At 44.1% G+C, this 15943-nt stretch overlaps 1 protein-coding gene across 3 annotated transcripts in view; it reads left to right on the top strand.

The window, feature by feature from the left end:
- Positions 1–9948, top strand: part of LOC119463441 (uncharacterized) — a 96907-nt gene extending 86959 nt beyond the window's left edge. The window contains exons 3-6 of one of the 3 annotated variants that reach the window (XM_049655759.1): positions 2230–2500; positions 4211–4435; positions 5045–6544; positions 9763–9948. In XM_049655759.1, the coding sequence (XP_049511716.1) occupies positions 2230–2500; positions 4211–4435; positions 5045–6544; positions 9763–9787 (2021 nt within the window). In that variant the 3' untranslated portion in view covers positions 9788–9948. Of the gene's footprint in view, positions 1–2229; positions 2501–4210; positions 4436–5044 lie in introns of all 3 variants that reach the window. The other 2 variants (XM_049655757.1, XM_037724289.2) reach the window with 2 other exon arrangements.
- The last annotated feature ends 5995 nt before the right edge of the window (positions 9949–15943 follow it).

Here is a 15943-nt window from a genome sequence, read left to right on the forward strand (position 1 = left end):
GCGAAACCCCATTTCGTCAAAGATATTGAATGTAGTGTGAGTTGGTGTTGGCTCATTTACCGGAAAGCTCGAAAAAAAAAAGCGGAGGGGCGAAGAAGAAAAAAATAAATTAATGTTTTTCACCTACCAGCGCCTCCATTTTGATATCGCGCGCACTCTCCCCATCGGAATACCTAATGTTAAATAAAAACCCACCAAACATATGCTAATATAACTGCCATGTAGATGAATGTCACAGGGAATGATTGAACGAATAAATATATGAACATTGCTAAATAACATGGTAGCTCACAGTCATATTTTCCGGGAGATGGCAAAAACTGGAAATGGTAAAGGCAGAAATCCCACAGGGAATGTGGAACTTTAGCGGGTATCGCCTCCTGGCAGTTTTGCAATTCTACAGCAGTAATTGCTGACATAAAAAATTCGCATAAGGTTCACAATTTCGAAAGTAAAACAAAAACAAAGGAAATATATCTAGAAATACAGAAGAAAGAATAAGATTCACTGTCACCTTAATGTCTCAGAGCGGCAACCAAATATAGAATCGTGTGATAATTTTATTAGCTTGCAGTTGACTATCCTTCGCACATTTCTGGCAAGAAAAAAAGCCCCTACTCCTGCCGTTTCGAAATGTTGCTCCGATAGCATGTAAATGTCACCAAGACATTGCAGAATTTTATAATTGCAGTACAGCGATGACATCACCGGTGTTTTCAAGGCACACCATACCACTCAGAAGGGGTTCACAGCACTTAGTGAGCGCAGCAGCGTTCTGATACTGCTTGCAGAGATACGTTCCTTCTTTACAACCTACACACTTTAATGATTCCTTGCGACTCTACAAATGAATACTTCTTAGTTAAAAGTAAAACAAACAGCCGAGTGGTGGGTGACTCTCCACGTGGCGTATTTCTGCGGTGGCCCATAGAAGTAGCAGAGCCCGCATCATTATTCATTGCTTTCGCCTATTTCTGAGGCAAATTACTCTGGTGTGCCGCTTTTGTCTGCAAGTATTAGCTGCCGAACTGACTCTGGTTTGCTCCATTAAAGCAGTGAACCTTCATTTTCTTTAGTTCATTTTGTGGCGCATTCGGGATGACACTCCGCTTCCGCACTTTCTAACTGCCGGGCTGCAGTATTGCACATCTGACCGAGAAATACGCTGGAGACATTATGATTCGCGTCAGGAAATATTATGAGCCGATTGGTTGCATTCGTATTTGCTTCAGTGAAACATAACACTGATATTTTACTGCGTTGTTTAGATACCAGCACTGGCTGTCTGTCTCTTATACTTACTTCGTTTTTACTTCCTTCGTTACCCGTCACGGGGGCTAAGCGGCTATGGTGTTGCGGTACTAATCACGAGGTGGCGGGATCAAATCCCGGTCATGGCGGCTGCATTTCGATGGGGGCCAAATGCAAAAAAAAGAACGCCCGTTTCTCTGCATCGGAGGAACGTCAAAGATCCCCTAGTGGTCTAAATCAATCCGGAGTCCTCCAGTATGGCGTGCCTTATCAATAAATTCGTGGTTTCGGCATGAAAAGCCCCAGAATTCAATTTATTTCCTTCGTTGACAGCAACGTGAGTCGTAAGAGGAGTTTGTGAATAACTATGTAAGATAACTGAACGTACATTTATTCGCATCTCAGTTCTTCGTCTGGCCAATTCTTTGTAAAACGTTGTATAACTTACAGGCATATTTTTGAAACATTTCTCAGGATGTTGATTTCCGTTCTCTGTCGGCGTTTATTCGTGCCTAGCACACTCTTTCCAGCTCTCAAGTGAAGAGTAGGAGAATAAACTGAAGCGTAGGGGACGGTGAGAGAAGTCAAAGGGAAAAAGAAAAACACAATGAATACAGCCCTACTTTAAATTTACAAATAAACGTTCTACGGTTTTACTTACGATAATCACAATCTGATTATCAGGCGAGCCGTAATCGGGAACTCCGAATCCATTTTGACCACCTGATGTTCTTTAGCGTGATCTCAAAGCTCCATACAATGATTATGTTCGCATTTGCACGCCACAAAAATGCAGAATCCATGGCAGGGATCTGAACCGGTACCTGGTGTGGTACCGCAGTCACCCAGCGAGTGAAACATTTTTGCATACATGTTCCACTTACTTTCTAGAAGCTACGTTGAACGCGATTAACGGTGAACCGTGTTTATTTTAAACTACTGGCTCAATTTATCTCCTCTTATTCGTAAAATATCCAGATGCCAAGGTGCTGTCGAAACCGGAGGGGAGTTCAGAAGCGCCAGCACAGCCGGGAGATTCGCACCGTGTCGCTGAGGGCGCCAGTCACGCAAGGGACGGGGCATCACCGCGGCATGCGGCGGAAAGACCCGGAGCCCTGAACCGGGTATCGAGGGCGGCGGGTGCCTTCGATGATTCCAGTGGCCCCGTCGATGAGTACGCAGTGCTCCGAGCGGCCGTGACCGGACCTCGGCGACACCGGTTCCTCCATTTTGGACGCAAAAGGTACGGGTAAGCACTGGCGATTTCAATTAAATTGCGGGCTGATTAACGTACGTAAATGGCACGTACGTAAATGGCGTAAGTGGGTGGTGAAGGACGCCGTGCTGGTGGGCTGCGGACCAGTTTTGAACATCAGGGGTACTTCACCGTGCATCCAAAGCCCAGCACACCAATGTTTAGTCGGCCCTCATTGGAATGCGGCCAGCGTGGTGAGGAGCGAAGCCGTGACCTCGTGCTATAAGTAACAGAACGCAATAACCACTGATGCACCGCGGCGGCTAAGCATTGCGAGATACATCTTTTGTCAGCCTACAGAAGTTTCAGAATCGCTCAGTTTTAGGATACAAACACCGTATTTGGGCAGATTCTATGATATCTGTGTGAACTGCTGTTTAAGTGGATAAGTTTAATAGGTGTCAACAGGCATGCGTCATTGTAGAGTAGAAATTATTTACCTGTCGCTTTTTTACACCTGATATATTAATATGACTTTTGCACGTCTCGAGAAAAGACGACCAGCTATCTTGGCAACAAATAAAGCGCTACCCGCTATTGTAACAGGAAATGGAGAGGACAGTCTCGGAATACAAAATGCTTTCGTCAACCGTCAAAGCTGTTGCTAAAAGCTTTCGTCAACCAATCCGTCAACCAAACCGCAAAAAGCGATGGACTGATTGGTTCATCAGTCAATCTGTTGAATGAGTGATCGATTGCTTGGCGAGTGAATTGGTGGAGTTACGCTTTTTAAAATGTGATTTCAGCTACGAGACATCGTATCAAAGGGCTCCATTTTTGAAACCATTCTATGCGGGCAATGTTAACAATGTGGTGTATTACTTGGCGCACATGATCACACAGCATTGTAGAATAAAAGCGCTATAGTTTCTCAGTCATGTTCGAAGAGAGACTTGCTGACTACTTTCCGACAAAGAATCAGCCAATCATGTTAAGCAATGTTAGAGAATAGCCCTCCGTCTACAAATGAGTACAATACGCCAGGACTACCATTATTTCGAGTGAATGTGGAGTTATCATTTTTTTCTGCTATATGTTTGACGATGTTCTTTTAAAAATTACACTTGCTTGCTTTCAGAAAAGCATTAATTGGTTTCTGAGAATACAGCGCCTTTACCTACATTACGCATTACAACGGCTACTGAAAAGCTGTAACTGGAAGCTACTTCGACTAGTATTTTAAATTGATATTCTTAGTTCGTCGTAACATGCTGGTTTCCCTCACCCTATTTTAGCTGACTTGGCTGTTTTATATTAATGGAAGTTGAGTTGTTTTAGATCTGAGTACCTTTTAGTCACAAATACTTTGTTAGCAAACAATACAGGTGTCAAGATCTACTGTTACAGCAATAGAATGAAGTTGGTTCATTCTTTTGCCTTGCAATGTTATATGCGTGATTGTATAATGGAAGAAGCTGAAATTATAAACTACAAAACTAGGAACTACAACGTCGTTGAAGATATTTTGTTAGATATTTTGTCTTAAACGCATTCTTCAAAATTACTTTCTCGTTTTACTCATTTCCTAATGAACCTTTCAGTCCTGAGTGTTGAGAAGATTTCTTCTCCTTTGTACTTTGTTTTCTCCTTTGTGCCACGAAGTAACCACAGTGGTCTTAGTTCTATTACGATGCCAAACACAATCACTCTGAAGTGGCAAGTTGCTCGTTAGCTTAACTCCGCAATGCAATCACGCTGCTACAGGTCTCCGGTCCTAAACTTCGAAGACACAGCCTCGGGCGAGGGAGAGGCAGAGTGGAGTGGGGGAGAAGACGACGACGACAACGACGAGGCCGCTGCGTCCCAGGAGGGCCCGGAGGCGGCTGCCTTGCGATGGGCCAAGAGGACACTTCGAGAGGGTCCCAACAGCTTCCTGCACTTCGGCAAGAGGGAACCGGAAGAGGATGGAAGCAATGGAGAACGACTTAGGTGAGAGTCTGCAGACCACCTCCTGAAAGAGAGAGATGTTTGTTGTGTTTATAGTGTGTCCTCTTGCTTCGTGCATTGAATTGTAGTATCGAGTGTTAGTTATTTCCGGCCGCTAATGAGACGAAATACTTCTGTATTGTAGCAACAGAAGGATTCACTCATTGATTGACTCATTATTTTGTTAACTCAATGACTGCTTTTTAGATAGCACGTCTGCTTCCTAATGCGCACAAGTATTTTGGAAAGAACTCATTTCTAAATTTCACCTCCATTGTAATACGGCTGCCGTGGGCGTCTATCAAACCAACTACCATATGCTTCGCGATACTGTGCCATAGGCACAGAGCTGCTGTCGCGGAAGATTGCAAAAAGGGAGTGCCTACGAAGGACGGCATGAGCCATCACTGCAAAGGACGCGAAATATAGAATGCGATTGCAGTAATGATTTCTCGATCTATATGGTTATCATTTTATCCCCATAATCGTCTAAATTAAGTCAATAAATATAAAGCAACAGTTTGTCCTTCTTATCACGCGTCTTTCGAACATTTGCTTCGAAATTCACAAGAAATATTAAATGAATATTGACAATGATATCACTCTGCGCAGGTTCAGACGAAGTGTCCAAGAGGCCAAAGGTCTCGAAACGGATCAGGCGCCGAACACCGGGACGGAAGACTTCGAGCTGCACAACAAACAATCTGAGCCGGCTGACTCGGAGAACCTTGTCCTGGCGTCGAAGGCTAAGCGGTCTTCTAACCGTATCATGCACTTCGGCAAACGTCTTCAAGTGTCTTCAGCGGCTGGAGACTTCGACGGTGTCAAACGAGCATCCCACAACAGCATAATGCACTTTGGTAAACGCATTAATGATCAAGATGTGGCCGCCGCCTTGGATAACGCCTATTCTACCATGGACGGTGCTTTAGGAAAGCGCGCCGGAAATCGCATTATGCACTTCGGCAAGAGGGATCCCGAATACGGAATTTCAATCGGACTCGAAGCTGAACCAGAGTTTGACTTGGTATCTGCTGATAAAAGGGCTCCGAACAGGATCCTCCATTTTGGCAAGAGGCCTAGTGCTGGGAGCCCAGACAGCACTGAGGCTGACGGTGACGCTGACGAAGCAGAAAAAGACAAACGAGGGAACCGCATCATGCACTTCGGAAAGCGCGAGCAGGATGACTCTTCGGGAATGCCGCTGTCCTCAACGGACGAATCATCTTCCGCCGCTGTTAAGAGGTCGGCTTCGGCACGAAGCAAGTACTCCGGACCACCCGACCAGCTGCAGTCCGCCATGGGCATCGGCAGGCAATTTCAGAGGCAGTTCCAGGAATGGAAGAAGCGAAACCGCATTCTGCACTTCGGCAAACGGGAGCCTCAGCAGAGGTCTAACAGCTACTACCAGCAGAAGCGCTTGGGAAACAGAATTATGCACTTCGGCAAGCGAGCGAGCTACCCATTTTACGCGGACAGCGCGGGATCGGCCGTCGCAGCCATGAAGGACAAGAGGCTAAAGCACTCAATTATGCACTTTGGTAAACGCGATGGCGAGCTCGAATCTATCATGGGCGGTGACAAGCGCAACCGAATCATGCATTTTGGCAAACGATTGGGGGCTGGCGACGAGGATTTCCAAGCCGGGCGACAGCTTCCCATTGACAAGCGCGCGGGGAACAGGATCATGCACTTCGGCAAAAGGCTTCCAGGGCCAAATGTCGCACCGGCGCCCACCGCTTTGGATTACGGAAACGAAGCAGCCGCAGGGACGTCTCTCTCTGGAGCCAGCAAGAGAGCGCATCGAATCCTCCACTTTGGCAAAAGGGACGACGGTGCCAGCTACGATGGCACCGACGTCGCTGCCGACCCTCTTTTCTTGGCAGAGGACGTGTACGAAGATGATTCATCAAAAGTTACGGGAGGTCGCGGTCAGCCCGAGACTCAGAAGATCGTCAGGAAGAAGCGATCCGCTACCCCTCCAGAAGCGAGCGACTACATCGACGATACCCTTGCCCAGATGATGGGCGAGCTGATGGGTGAAGACGGCTACGCAGACCGAATCACCATGGGTCACTCGGGCCTGTCCGGGCCACTGCACCTACCTCATGCGTACGTGGCCGCGCAAGTTTACGGGAACGCATTTCCGCGCATGCTCAGTCGACCCAGCCGGAGCGACAGGTTATTCCGCGCACTTTACAGTGGAGAACATGGTGCCGAGATGATGCCCAAGGGCCAATCTCGCAACGTGTTCCTGCACTTTGGCTGAGTTTGTTTCGCACTTCACGATTCTGAGCCGTGGCAAAGAAAAACACCTTTCTTCTGCTGGCATTCTTCCCGTTAGGCTCTGCTCTAAACAGCGGTCTTTCTTTGGCAGCTGTCTGCATTTCTTTTTCTTTCACATCGCGGGTGAAGATCTGGGTGAAGAGGAACCTGAGCGCCTTTTCTGGAGTTTTCTGTTGGTAGCTCGCCACTCAATGGTTGTCTGTAGCAATTATCGATTTCTATCAATGTCGTTTCGTGGTATGCGTATAGCGTGCTTGTTCATCATTAGCTTGTCTTCTTTCCTTGTTAGCTTCATAAGGAGAGATAAGCAGGGTGACAACTACACGTCTTTAAGTTGGCGTTTAGTGGTTTTATTCAGTGACTATACCAAATATTTACGAGAGTGAAACCAAATTCCAGGAATGGAATCCACGTCCACTCGTATGCATGCCCACTTGATGGTTCTTCGGACACCCCGTGCTGGAAGTAACTGTAGTTTACAGCACTTAAAGCACAAATTCAGCTGCCACCTTCTCAATCTTGTGTGGCAACAAGGATACATGATGATTGTTAGCACCCTGGCTCCTATCGTATGCCTCCTATAGCATCCTCTTTTTTCGAATACGAAAAGACGACACTACCAGTGCTCCCTGATCTCGAAGCAAACTGTGATACCACTCTGGGCGCCTGATACTGTCAGCTATACGGATTCTTAACGAAAATGAAGCATTCATTGTAGATGTTTGAACTCCATTTACTCTGTCCTTTTTCCATGTCCTGTCCCAAACTGAAGTAATTGTGATCGTTGTTGCGCACGCATGAAAAAAATGTGTATGCACTCATTTCCCGTGTCATCTGCTATAAAACTATATTTATTAATCTAAGAGCCGGGCATTGAGCGGTGTCTGTGTGACACGAATGCAGGATTATTCATTGTGAATATTGCGATGTACTGACGCCTACGTTAGGCCTATTACAACTTGTGGTATTACTAATATAGTTGAAGCTGTTGGGATGTTGTTGTTCGACCTTTCCACGTTGTTGGTTTTCGTGCTCTTGTGAAACCTTCGTTATTGGTCCTGATATGTCGCAAGGGAATTACCGCCGATTATACTTACGCAAAACTATTATATTATTGAAGGTAATGGAAGAGGCATAGAGATAACTAAGCTACCTCGTGTGAGCACAGAACGCGACGTATTTATTGTTGTTTATGGCTACAAACTTCAACGCTACTCGAAGTTTGCAAAAAGCTGCGATAGAAGACATGTGTTTGCTTGCTGACCGGAAACAAGCCTCTTTTAGGTGTTGCTTTATAGAACAAGGCTTTCACAAATGCGAATGGTAGGTCTGAAAGCTAAATATTCATTTCCAGAGTTTGGGTAATGCAACACAATATGTTTTTGTGGTGCTTCTGTATCGTTGTTTCATATTTGGCAGCAACGAAAAACTTCGCCGGTTTCTTTGCTGCTATGGTTTGCTGTTATATCAATTCACAATTCGCATCCTCATTGATTTCCATCGGCTTCGCTTCTGAACCGGTGCATCGACGTATCTTTCAAGACACGAAGCAAATCTTCGTTTGAATCTTGCGTCTTTTGGAGAAAGATAACTTTTCATAATGTCCAAAATACGCATAGTTTGACTCATATTTGACCTCTGCTGCTCGCCTTTGATGTGAACTGCACATGCGTCGTTGAATGCAGTGGTGTACAGCACGTCTTGGAATGTCGACACATTTATGGGCCATCTTCTGGTACTAAGTGATTGCAAAGTCTCTTTCAATTTACCTGTTTTACGTCATGGACGAAGAAAATGTTTTGTTCAGGGCATGTTGTTATTTCATAGTTGTCCTGTTGAAACGCTAAATGTTCTCTTAGGATGTTACGACTGTGTTTAGAAGTGCAGTCCGTGTTTGGCTGACTATCATTTTCTGCTCTGAAGCACTATAGACATGTAGTTCATTGTATAGTTGTGTTCTGTCTTCATTTAGAAGTATACGTTCAGATCGGGCACAACTCATGTTTTGCAATTATATTTCATGGAAATCCCAAGAGATACAAGTTATTTACCCATCAAACAGCGTTTACTCAAATGTCCTTTCGAGAAACAACTAAATGTGAAACCCTCGTGAGTGATAATCGCAGTTCTTTGAGTTAGATGCTCAGCCGACTTGTTGAGGGAGTTAGATTTTATTCGAAAATACTAAACATAGAAATTAACATCAGCTTTTAAAGTCTTTAAGATTGCGAGAAATACAGAAACCGCAATTCTACAAACCACATATAGAGTCTGTTCAGAGAAACTAGTTGGTTTTCAGTTCGATGAAGTGTTTCCGAACTATTGTAACGTTGGCAATATTTGCACCTAATTGGAACTTTCTTATTTGAACTCTTCAAGTTCTTCATCAGGGGCGCATTATATGTTAACCATATCAGCTTTAGCTTTCAAAATAAACAGCTAAAAACTATGATTTATAAGCCTAAACTTTGCGCTATGAGCGCGATTTATTAAACATTTGATTGCCTATACGAATGTTCTGTGTCCATACCAACAATTTTCTTGCTTTTCTTTAATTATAGAACAGTTTCACAGAAGTCGGGTTAGCGTTTGAAGAGTGCAGTGCATTATTTCATGTATGGGCGACGATCACCACAGCTGACCCATAGCTTGAGCTTCCTCTGAATGTCTATTGTAGGCTCTAGCTACAGCCGCAAACAAAACCACTGCATGTGCTTTCACCCTCAGAGACAAGAATCAATATGGTGCATTTAGTTGGCCACGTGATGTCGTTTATGAAGATTTTTATCTATATTATACTGAATACCTCACTGAGAAATGACCCATTTCAGTTATACCTGAATGAAATAGTTTCTTCAAGAGGTAATGATAAGCTGTTTGTGTGATGACACGTTTTTATGAGTCCTGTGTTTAAAGATATTGCGCCACTTTGTTCATCATCTGCTATTTATTTCATTCGCGCTCAGGTTCATCTCTACAAAAGTGGAGTCGCGCCTATTTATTTAATTTATTTGCTATTTATTGACAACGGGCCACATTTACAGCCTCACTCAAGCGTCTTCTGGCTAAGAAGTGCCCGAACGGATCGCTACATGCATGAAAATACCGAAGGAGGCTGTACGACCGTGCGAAATAAAAAAAGAGGACGTTGACAATCTCAACTGGACGACCAAGCAAAACGCACGAAAATAAAAAAAAACAATGTTTAGAACTGGAATAACTTGTGTCATTCTTTCGGCTCTTCTCTTTATTTAGCAATCTCTAGAGGCACCTGATCAAATGAAATTGACTACAACTCACGTTCAAACAACTTCAGCGCTGAATCCGACGTACGAGGAATAACAGGGGACAGATTAAAGTGGTGTATTCCAACTAACTGTTTATTTTTAGCTTAAGAGATAAATATACACGCATTTTTGAACACCTAACCATCTGTCACTTGACTATAATTAGAATCCCATCATTGTCGGTTGGTTTGTTTACCACGTAAAAATTACGTGACGAGCATCGCGCTATAGGTTTTACGAGTGGTGGTCAAGTGTTCTTGAATTTCTCTGTATTATCCGTGAAACTTGCAATAAATCCTCCGTAGTAGTTACCGCTTGCGCCTGCTCCTCGTAATTCATCGTTCGTCGGCTTCTGAGCTGTAGTTGCCTCAACATGGATTACCTACTAGCTGGTGCGAATAACCTGTGATAAAGTAGGGACAGACATACAAACATGAACCATCGACTGTAGGATCGAGATTTTCTTACAATACCACATACGGTGCTACAGGTCGTTCATTTTGAAAAAGCTCATGCTATAGAGAAACCAATCGAATAAGAAACTTCTTCAAGAAGGCGGACAACTGCAATTTGAGCAGACTCCACTGAAATTGTACTCGTTTAGATGAAAAGAAATAAAGAAAATGCTTGAGGATTTCAGGAGTTAAGATGACGATCTGAAGGTAACTAAATTAACCTTGGACCTCTGACTGACGCGCACCAAGTGTCTTGTTGCTGTTTGAGCAAGTTGAATGACTGTGAACGAAGTCCCAGTTCGATAAAAGTTAATTTTGCAGTTCATAGGTAAGCTGCCTTGTAATCGGCGGAGTACTCATTCCGCATTGATTCGAGTGCAAGAAATTGTAATGCTAAATGTAGAAATTAGCCTAGCTACTTGGGTGACATCAGACCAAGTGCAGTAAATTATAAAAAGTTCCGAATTGAATAATAAAGAAATAAAGCTCACATGCACGCACTTGCGTACATCATATTGCGCGAAATGCACTGGCATGAAAAAAACATAACAATACGGCATTGTGGAGTGGCTCGCATTCTTATACAAGCGAATCAAGCCAACCACATTCCTGGTCGGCCGTCAAAAGTGTGGACATTGCGGCTTTTAATGTAGAAACGTAACTATCCGATACTTGAACTACTATCATGAAGGTTTATACACAAGCAACACCTACCGTCTCAATGCGAAGAAGAGAAAGGGTTCACTGGAAGATGGAGCACTGGAATTCATCAACAGTGTATTAACAGGGGAAGCCTCAGCACGGAGCAAACGTTTTGGTAAAGAACCAAAGGACGCAGCAGCTCGCCCTGTGTACGTTCGGACCATGCTGATACCTCGGGTGTTCACCTTCTGCTGGTCATTGCCCGTTCTAACTCCAGAGCTTACTTATAGCCGTGGTCATCGACATGGAGATGTAAGTAGCTCGACTTGAAAATTGAATATATGTTTCCTGTTCAAAGGCTGTAGTTTTCAATATCTACTTATAGTACATGTATGACAGCCGTAATGCATAAACAAAATGTCTCAGTGACACCAGAAACAAACGTTACATGAACCAAGAGTGCAGTCTCGGATTTTTTTTTTTTTTCAAATGCTATATACGACAATCTTATACTCCGAAGCAGCCTGGCTGGCTAGTGCAAATGTTAGAAAAGGCAAAAGAAATGGTAAATTTCTCGCTGGCGTAACCCATTTCTCCTCGCCCGTACTGCTCTTCCTCTCTTTTCTTTTTCCTGTACCCTCCACCGCCGAGGTGCGGGGACACGCGCTGGGACACGCATGGGGGCGTCGCGAGCATTTAAGCAGTATTTTTATGTCTGAGAAAGAGTTTGGCGTCGCTGTGTCGCACACCAGAGAGGTCTTCAATAACACTCGATGGTTAACGTCGCCTAAAATAGACTTTTCGCGTGGATTTACGCTTGCAGCGTGACCTAATTCAGAGGCATCGTTTAATCCTTGTTTATTTTATTGTTTTATTTCCTTATTTCGTTGGATACAGATTGATTCTGAGAACTGTACGGTGACAAACGCGTCATTGCCAAATGAACCACGTTTGAAACGAATATCTTTTGGATATGTTCACAATCAAGTACACCTGTTTCTTCTTCCTCATTCAAATATTAATCCTTTATTAGCATGTACGACTATGTAGAAACAGTATTAACTGTATTGTTTATATATATATATATATATATATATATATAGTGTGAGTGCATTTTGGGCATATCGTCGTCATCTGTACATACGACTCATCATCTGTTGTCTCGTGCGGTGCTTCGTCTCTGCCTCGGGCGGCAGCTCGGAAATAACGGCGTCGGATCGGTCCTATCGTCTCACAATATATATATATATATATATATATATATATATATATATATATCATTGTTACTAGTATTATTAATGAACAACGTAAGTGTCGAGAAATTGTCAGTTTCTGAGCACGTTATCACGTTATTGAAAGATGAAATCACTGGGATGACCGGATGATTTAAAAAGCAACGTTCATCGACGCTTTCAGCAATACCGTGATACTCATTGTAGAAGCTTCAGCGTGCGCAATCTGTCTGCAGTGTGCATCCAAGCAAAGTCCACTGCGCCGCGTCTACAGCGGTCACCGCGGATTCACTTACTGCGTGTTTCACGCCGTTTCTGTTTGTTGTTGCTCAGAGTCGTCGATGGCGAGCACGAAGGCGCGGTGGCGCTACTATGTCTACACAGAACGGCGTATACTCCCGTCGTTTGCAGTCTGCAACATTTCGTAGGCACATGTATGTTCGCACTTGTCATCTGATGCTACTAGCAGGGAGCTGAGCAACAATTAAACAATTGGTGTCCGCGCAAGAGTGAAATTTCGTTACAGCCAGGCGATCATAAATCAACTACGTCCATAAGCTGAAAGCAACCCACGATGACGTGAAAACCGAACTTTTTTTTACGCTGTACACTCGCCGGTAAGGAATTTTCACGCTTAGAGAAAAATACACGCGCGTCCCTTGCGATCGGCGCTCAGTGTCAGCCTTGTCGAGATTACCAGCGCCGATTAGAAATTTTAACGCTCCATAGAGCCTGGCACACCTGTTTTTGAGGGCAAGGCCGGCAGACAGCCTCTACAAGCTATTAAAAACATAAGCAACGTTTTAAAGCCACAAAATTTGCGGTAATAAGATACCTTTTACAGCAGAGCGAAAGCTTGCGACGCGCGTCTTTCAGCCCATAAAACCCCTGTCGCCCCCTGGCGACCGCTGTTGAAACTCGATAGGTGGCGCGACGCGCTTGCGGCGCTCGTTTGGCCACCTCTTCTATTCTACCACCATTGCCTTAGATACGCCGCGCCTCGGCGGTGGAGGGTACAGCAGAAGGAAAGGGGAGGAGGAGGAGTACGGGCGAGGAGAAATAGGTTACGCCAGCGCGGAATTTACCAAGAAAAGCGGCCAAGAGTACATCATATTCCATTTGTAGCACTCCCTATATCAGAATTTGTGAAACTCTGATAGAAGCTACTAAATCGCTTGTTGACAAATGAAAAGCAAGCATTGCTTGTCAAAGAAACCAAGAAAAAAGCTTGACAACTGCGTATTCCCATTTTGTTGCATAAGGAGGGCCCGAATTAAAAAGATATCGTAAGAGTTGTTACATCAAAGCAACGTCACTACTGCTACGCTTTCGTCCCAAGTAAGCCTGAATTGTCGAAGATCCAAGCCGATTCGTCTTAACTTTACTATAAGAAACCACGCATGGTCTTATTCTCAAGAAGCTGAATTATCATAAGCTTAATTGACTGTCTACTGATATGGAAGTTAGTTAACTTATTAGCACAGCTGCACAACTATTTTAAATTATTATTATAGGCTGAGCCAGTCTGGGCTGCCGGTTTTCACGTCGACGGAAAAAAGACAGAGGGGAAATATCCCCAATGTAGTATGACCTTTGATAACACAGCCGTAAACGTGCGAATGAGTGGACGGAACAAGCTCGCCGCCACATCCATAGATATATTTATGATGTGAGCGCACATGATCAATATTCACGGGAAGAGATACAATCCCAGCAACTGCCTTTGGGTACGTTGATATCCTCTAAAATTTATTAGTATTCGACAAACAGAATGTCCTGTTTCAGTTCAATGTAATGAGCACTAGTAAAGTGGAACCAAACAGTTGGTCCAACCGTCTTTGCTCCCTTGGTCTACCGCCGTCACCAAATGCGTTTGGATAGAAGTTCGTTGGCTGAGCCCGAGCATCCTGTCATTTGTTCGAACCGGAAGTCATGCAGAATCAGGCGGCTGTAGCGAACGACTATCAGATAGTCTGCCACTCCTGCTGCCTCTACTCTGGCTGAGACTGGGATCAATGCCCGCGCTATGCACTACGCTTGCGACGTTTTAATTATAAGGCAAAAAAAGTAAAACATAAGAAAACATGGGAAATATTCAAAAGATGGAAACAAACCGTGGCATTTCCACTCATTTCGCCCCATATTCCATTTTAGCACGCCTACAAATTCCATTGCGTTCCGAAAATATTCAATGCAATGATGAATAGTTTCATGAAGATGGCTTGTAAAGCCAAGGGATGGTCTCAGACGCTGGTAACACCATCCGCTGAGTGGCGCGGTAATATATGTACCGTTTCAGCACAGCACATCTTAATGGAATGCTAAGTGAGTCACCCACCAAGACCCGTAGGTAACGTACACCTTCCAGAAGCGTTTGGATTTAAAGTATACGGAAGCATCAACCGGTCAGCAGTCGAGATAAGCAAGAGACGTTTGGAGTATGGGTGGAAAAAAAGCAGGGAAGAGATTGATACGACCGGTTATGTTACAGACATAGGTATAGTTTTTTTTTTTTGAAGTTTTGCAGGAACACAAGTTTTGAAGGGGGAAAAAAGATTAAGGAGAAGTATGCGAAAAATTTGGAGGACGCTTAAGCTTCACCTTTAAGAGTGGAACGAGATAGTATTAAAAAATCCCTGACTGTTTGTCTGGCTTCCCGGCAACTGCAACTTTCTTTTTTCTCCAACTTCGCCTCCGCATGCGGATACCGTAGGCAGCCTACATGCAGCGCCGTTGTGGGCTGCCAAGGAAGAGAGCGCCATCTGGATGGTATTTTTGCAAGGTACACCGACCGGGGCGTGCGGATAGAAATGCTGGAAATGAGGGGTATAAATGCTGGAAAAAAGGTTTGTATTTTAGTTTCCACATAACAGAATTATGTTTTCTCGCATATTAAAATTACAATCAGGCGCTATAATGCCTGTAGGTTGTGGTTACATCGCGATTTACGATTTTTATGAAGCGTGATTTTCTTGTCCATGGACGCCGCACGCCGAGACCGACGCCGACGCCGGCTTTTCTGCGACTTGGGGCCCTTAACGTTATTGCGTTGAAATACTAGAATGAAAAACATATCTAGCATACCTAATAAATCCAGCTGGCAAGGTGACTCTTCCTCACCGCCCAGTTTCAAAAGAGATGCCAATAAATGTCATCATCATCGTTTCACCACTCCACTGAAATGCCGCACGCTTTTCAACATTATGAAACTAAAACTTTGGTCATCGAGAATGTTGAAACACAAAAAAGAAACCAATCAACCACTTCTAGAGCACGCACATGATGGACGGTATGGAAGAGCGAGGATTATTCATTATTTTAACGCTTTAGTAATCCTTTGCCCTTTTGTGCTTATACAGATATTGCATTACAATGGCGTCAAAAGTGATAAAAGATGTCATTTTTTTGCGGCTAGTGCACCAATCACCCAAAGCGATAGCTCTCACACTCCTTCGGTCTCTCTGGCATAACCCCTTAGCCATCAAAAAGTTCCGGTACTTGTGCTCTCTATCTTTTAATCGGAAAGCAGACGCCGTAAAGCCAGCGTTGTCCGCAACGAGTGGTACCAAAAATCGATGTGACGTAATCACAATCTTGCATGACGTCAGT

Source organism: Dermacentor silvarum, chromosome 9 (assembly GCF_013339745.2).
Source record: "Dermacentor silvarum isolate Dsil-2018 chromosome 9, BIME_Dsil_1.4, whole genome shotgun sequence".
NCBI lineage: Eukaryota > Metazoa > Arthropoda > Arachnida > Ixodida > Ixodidae > Dermacentor > Dermacentor silvarum.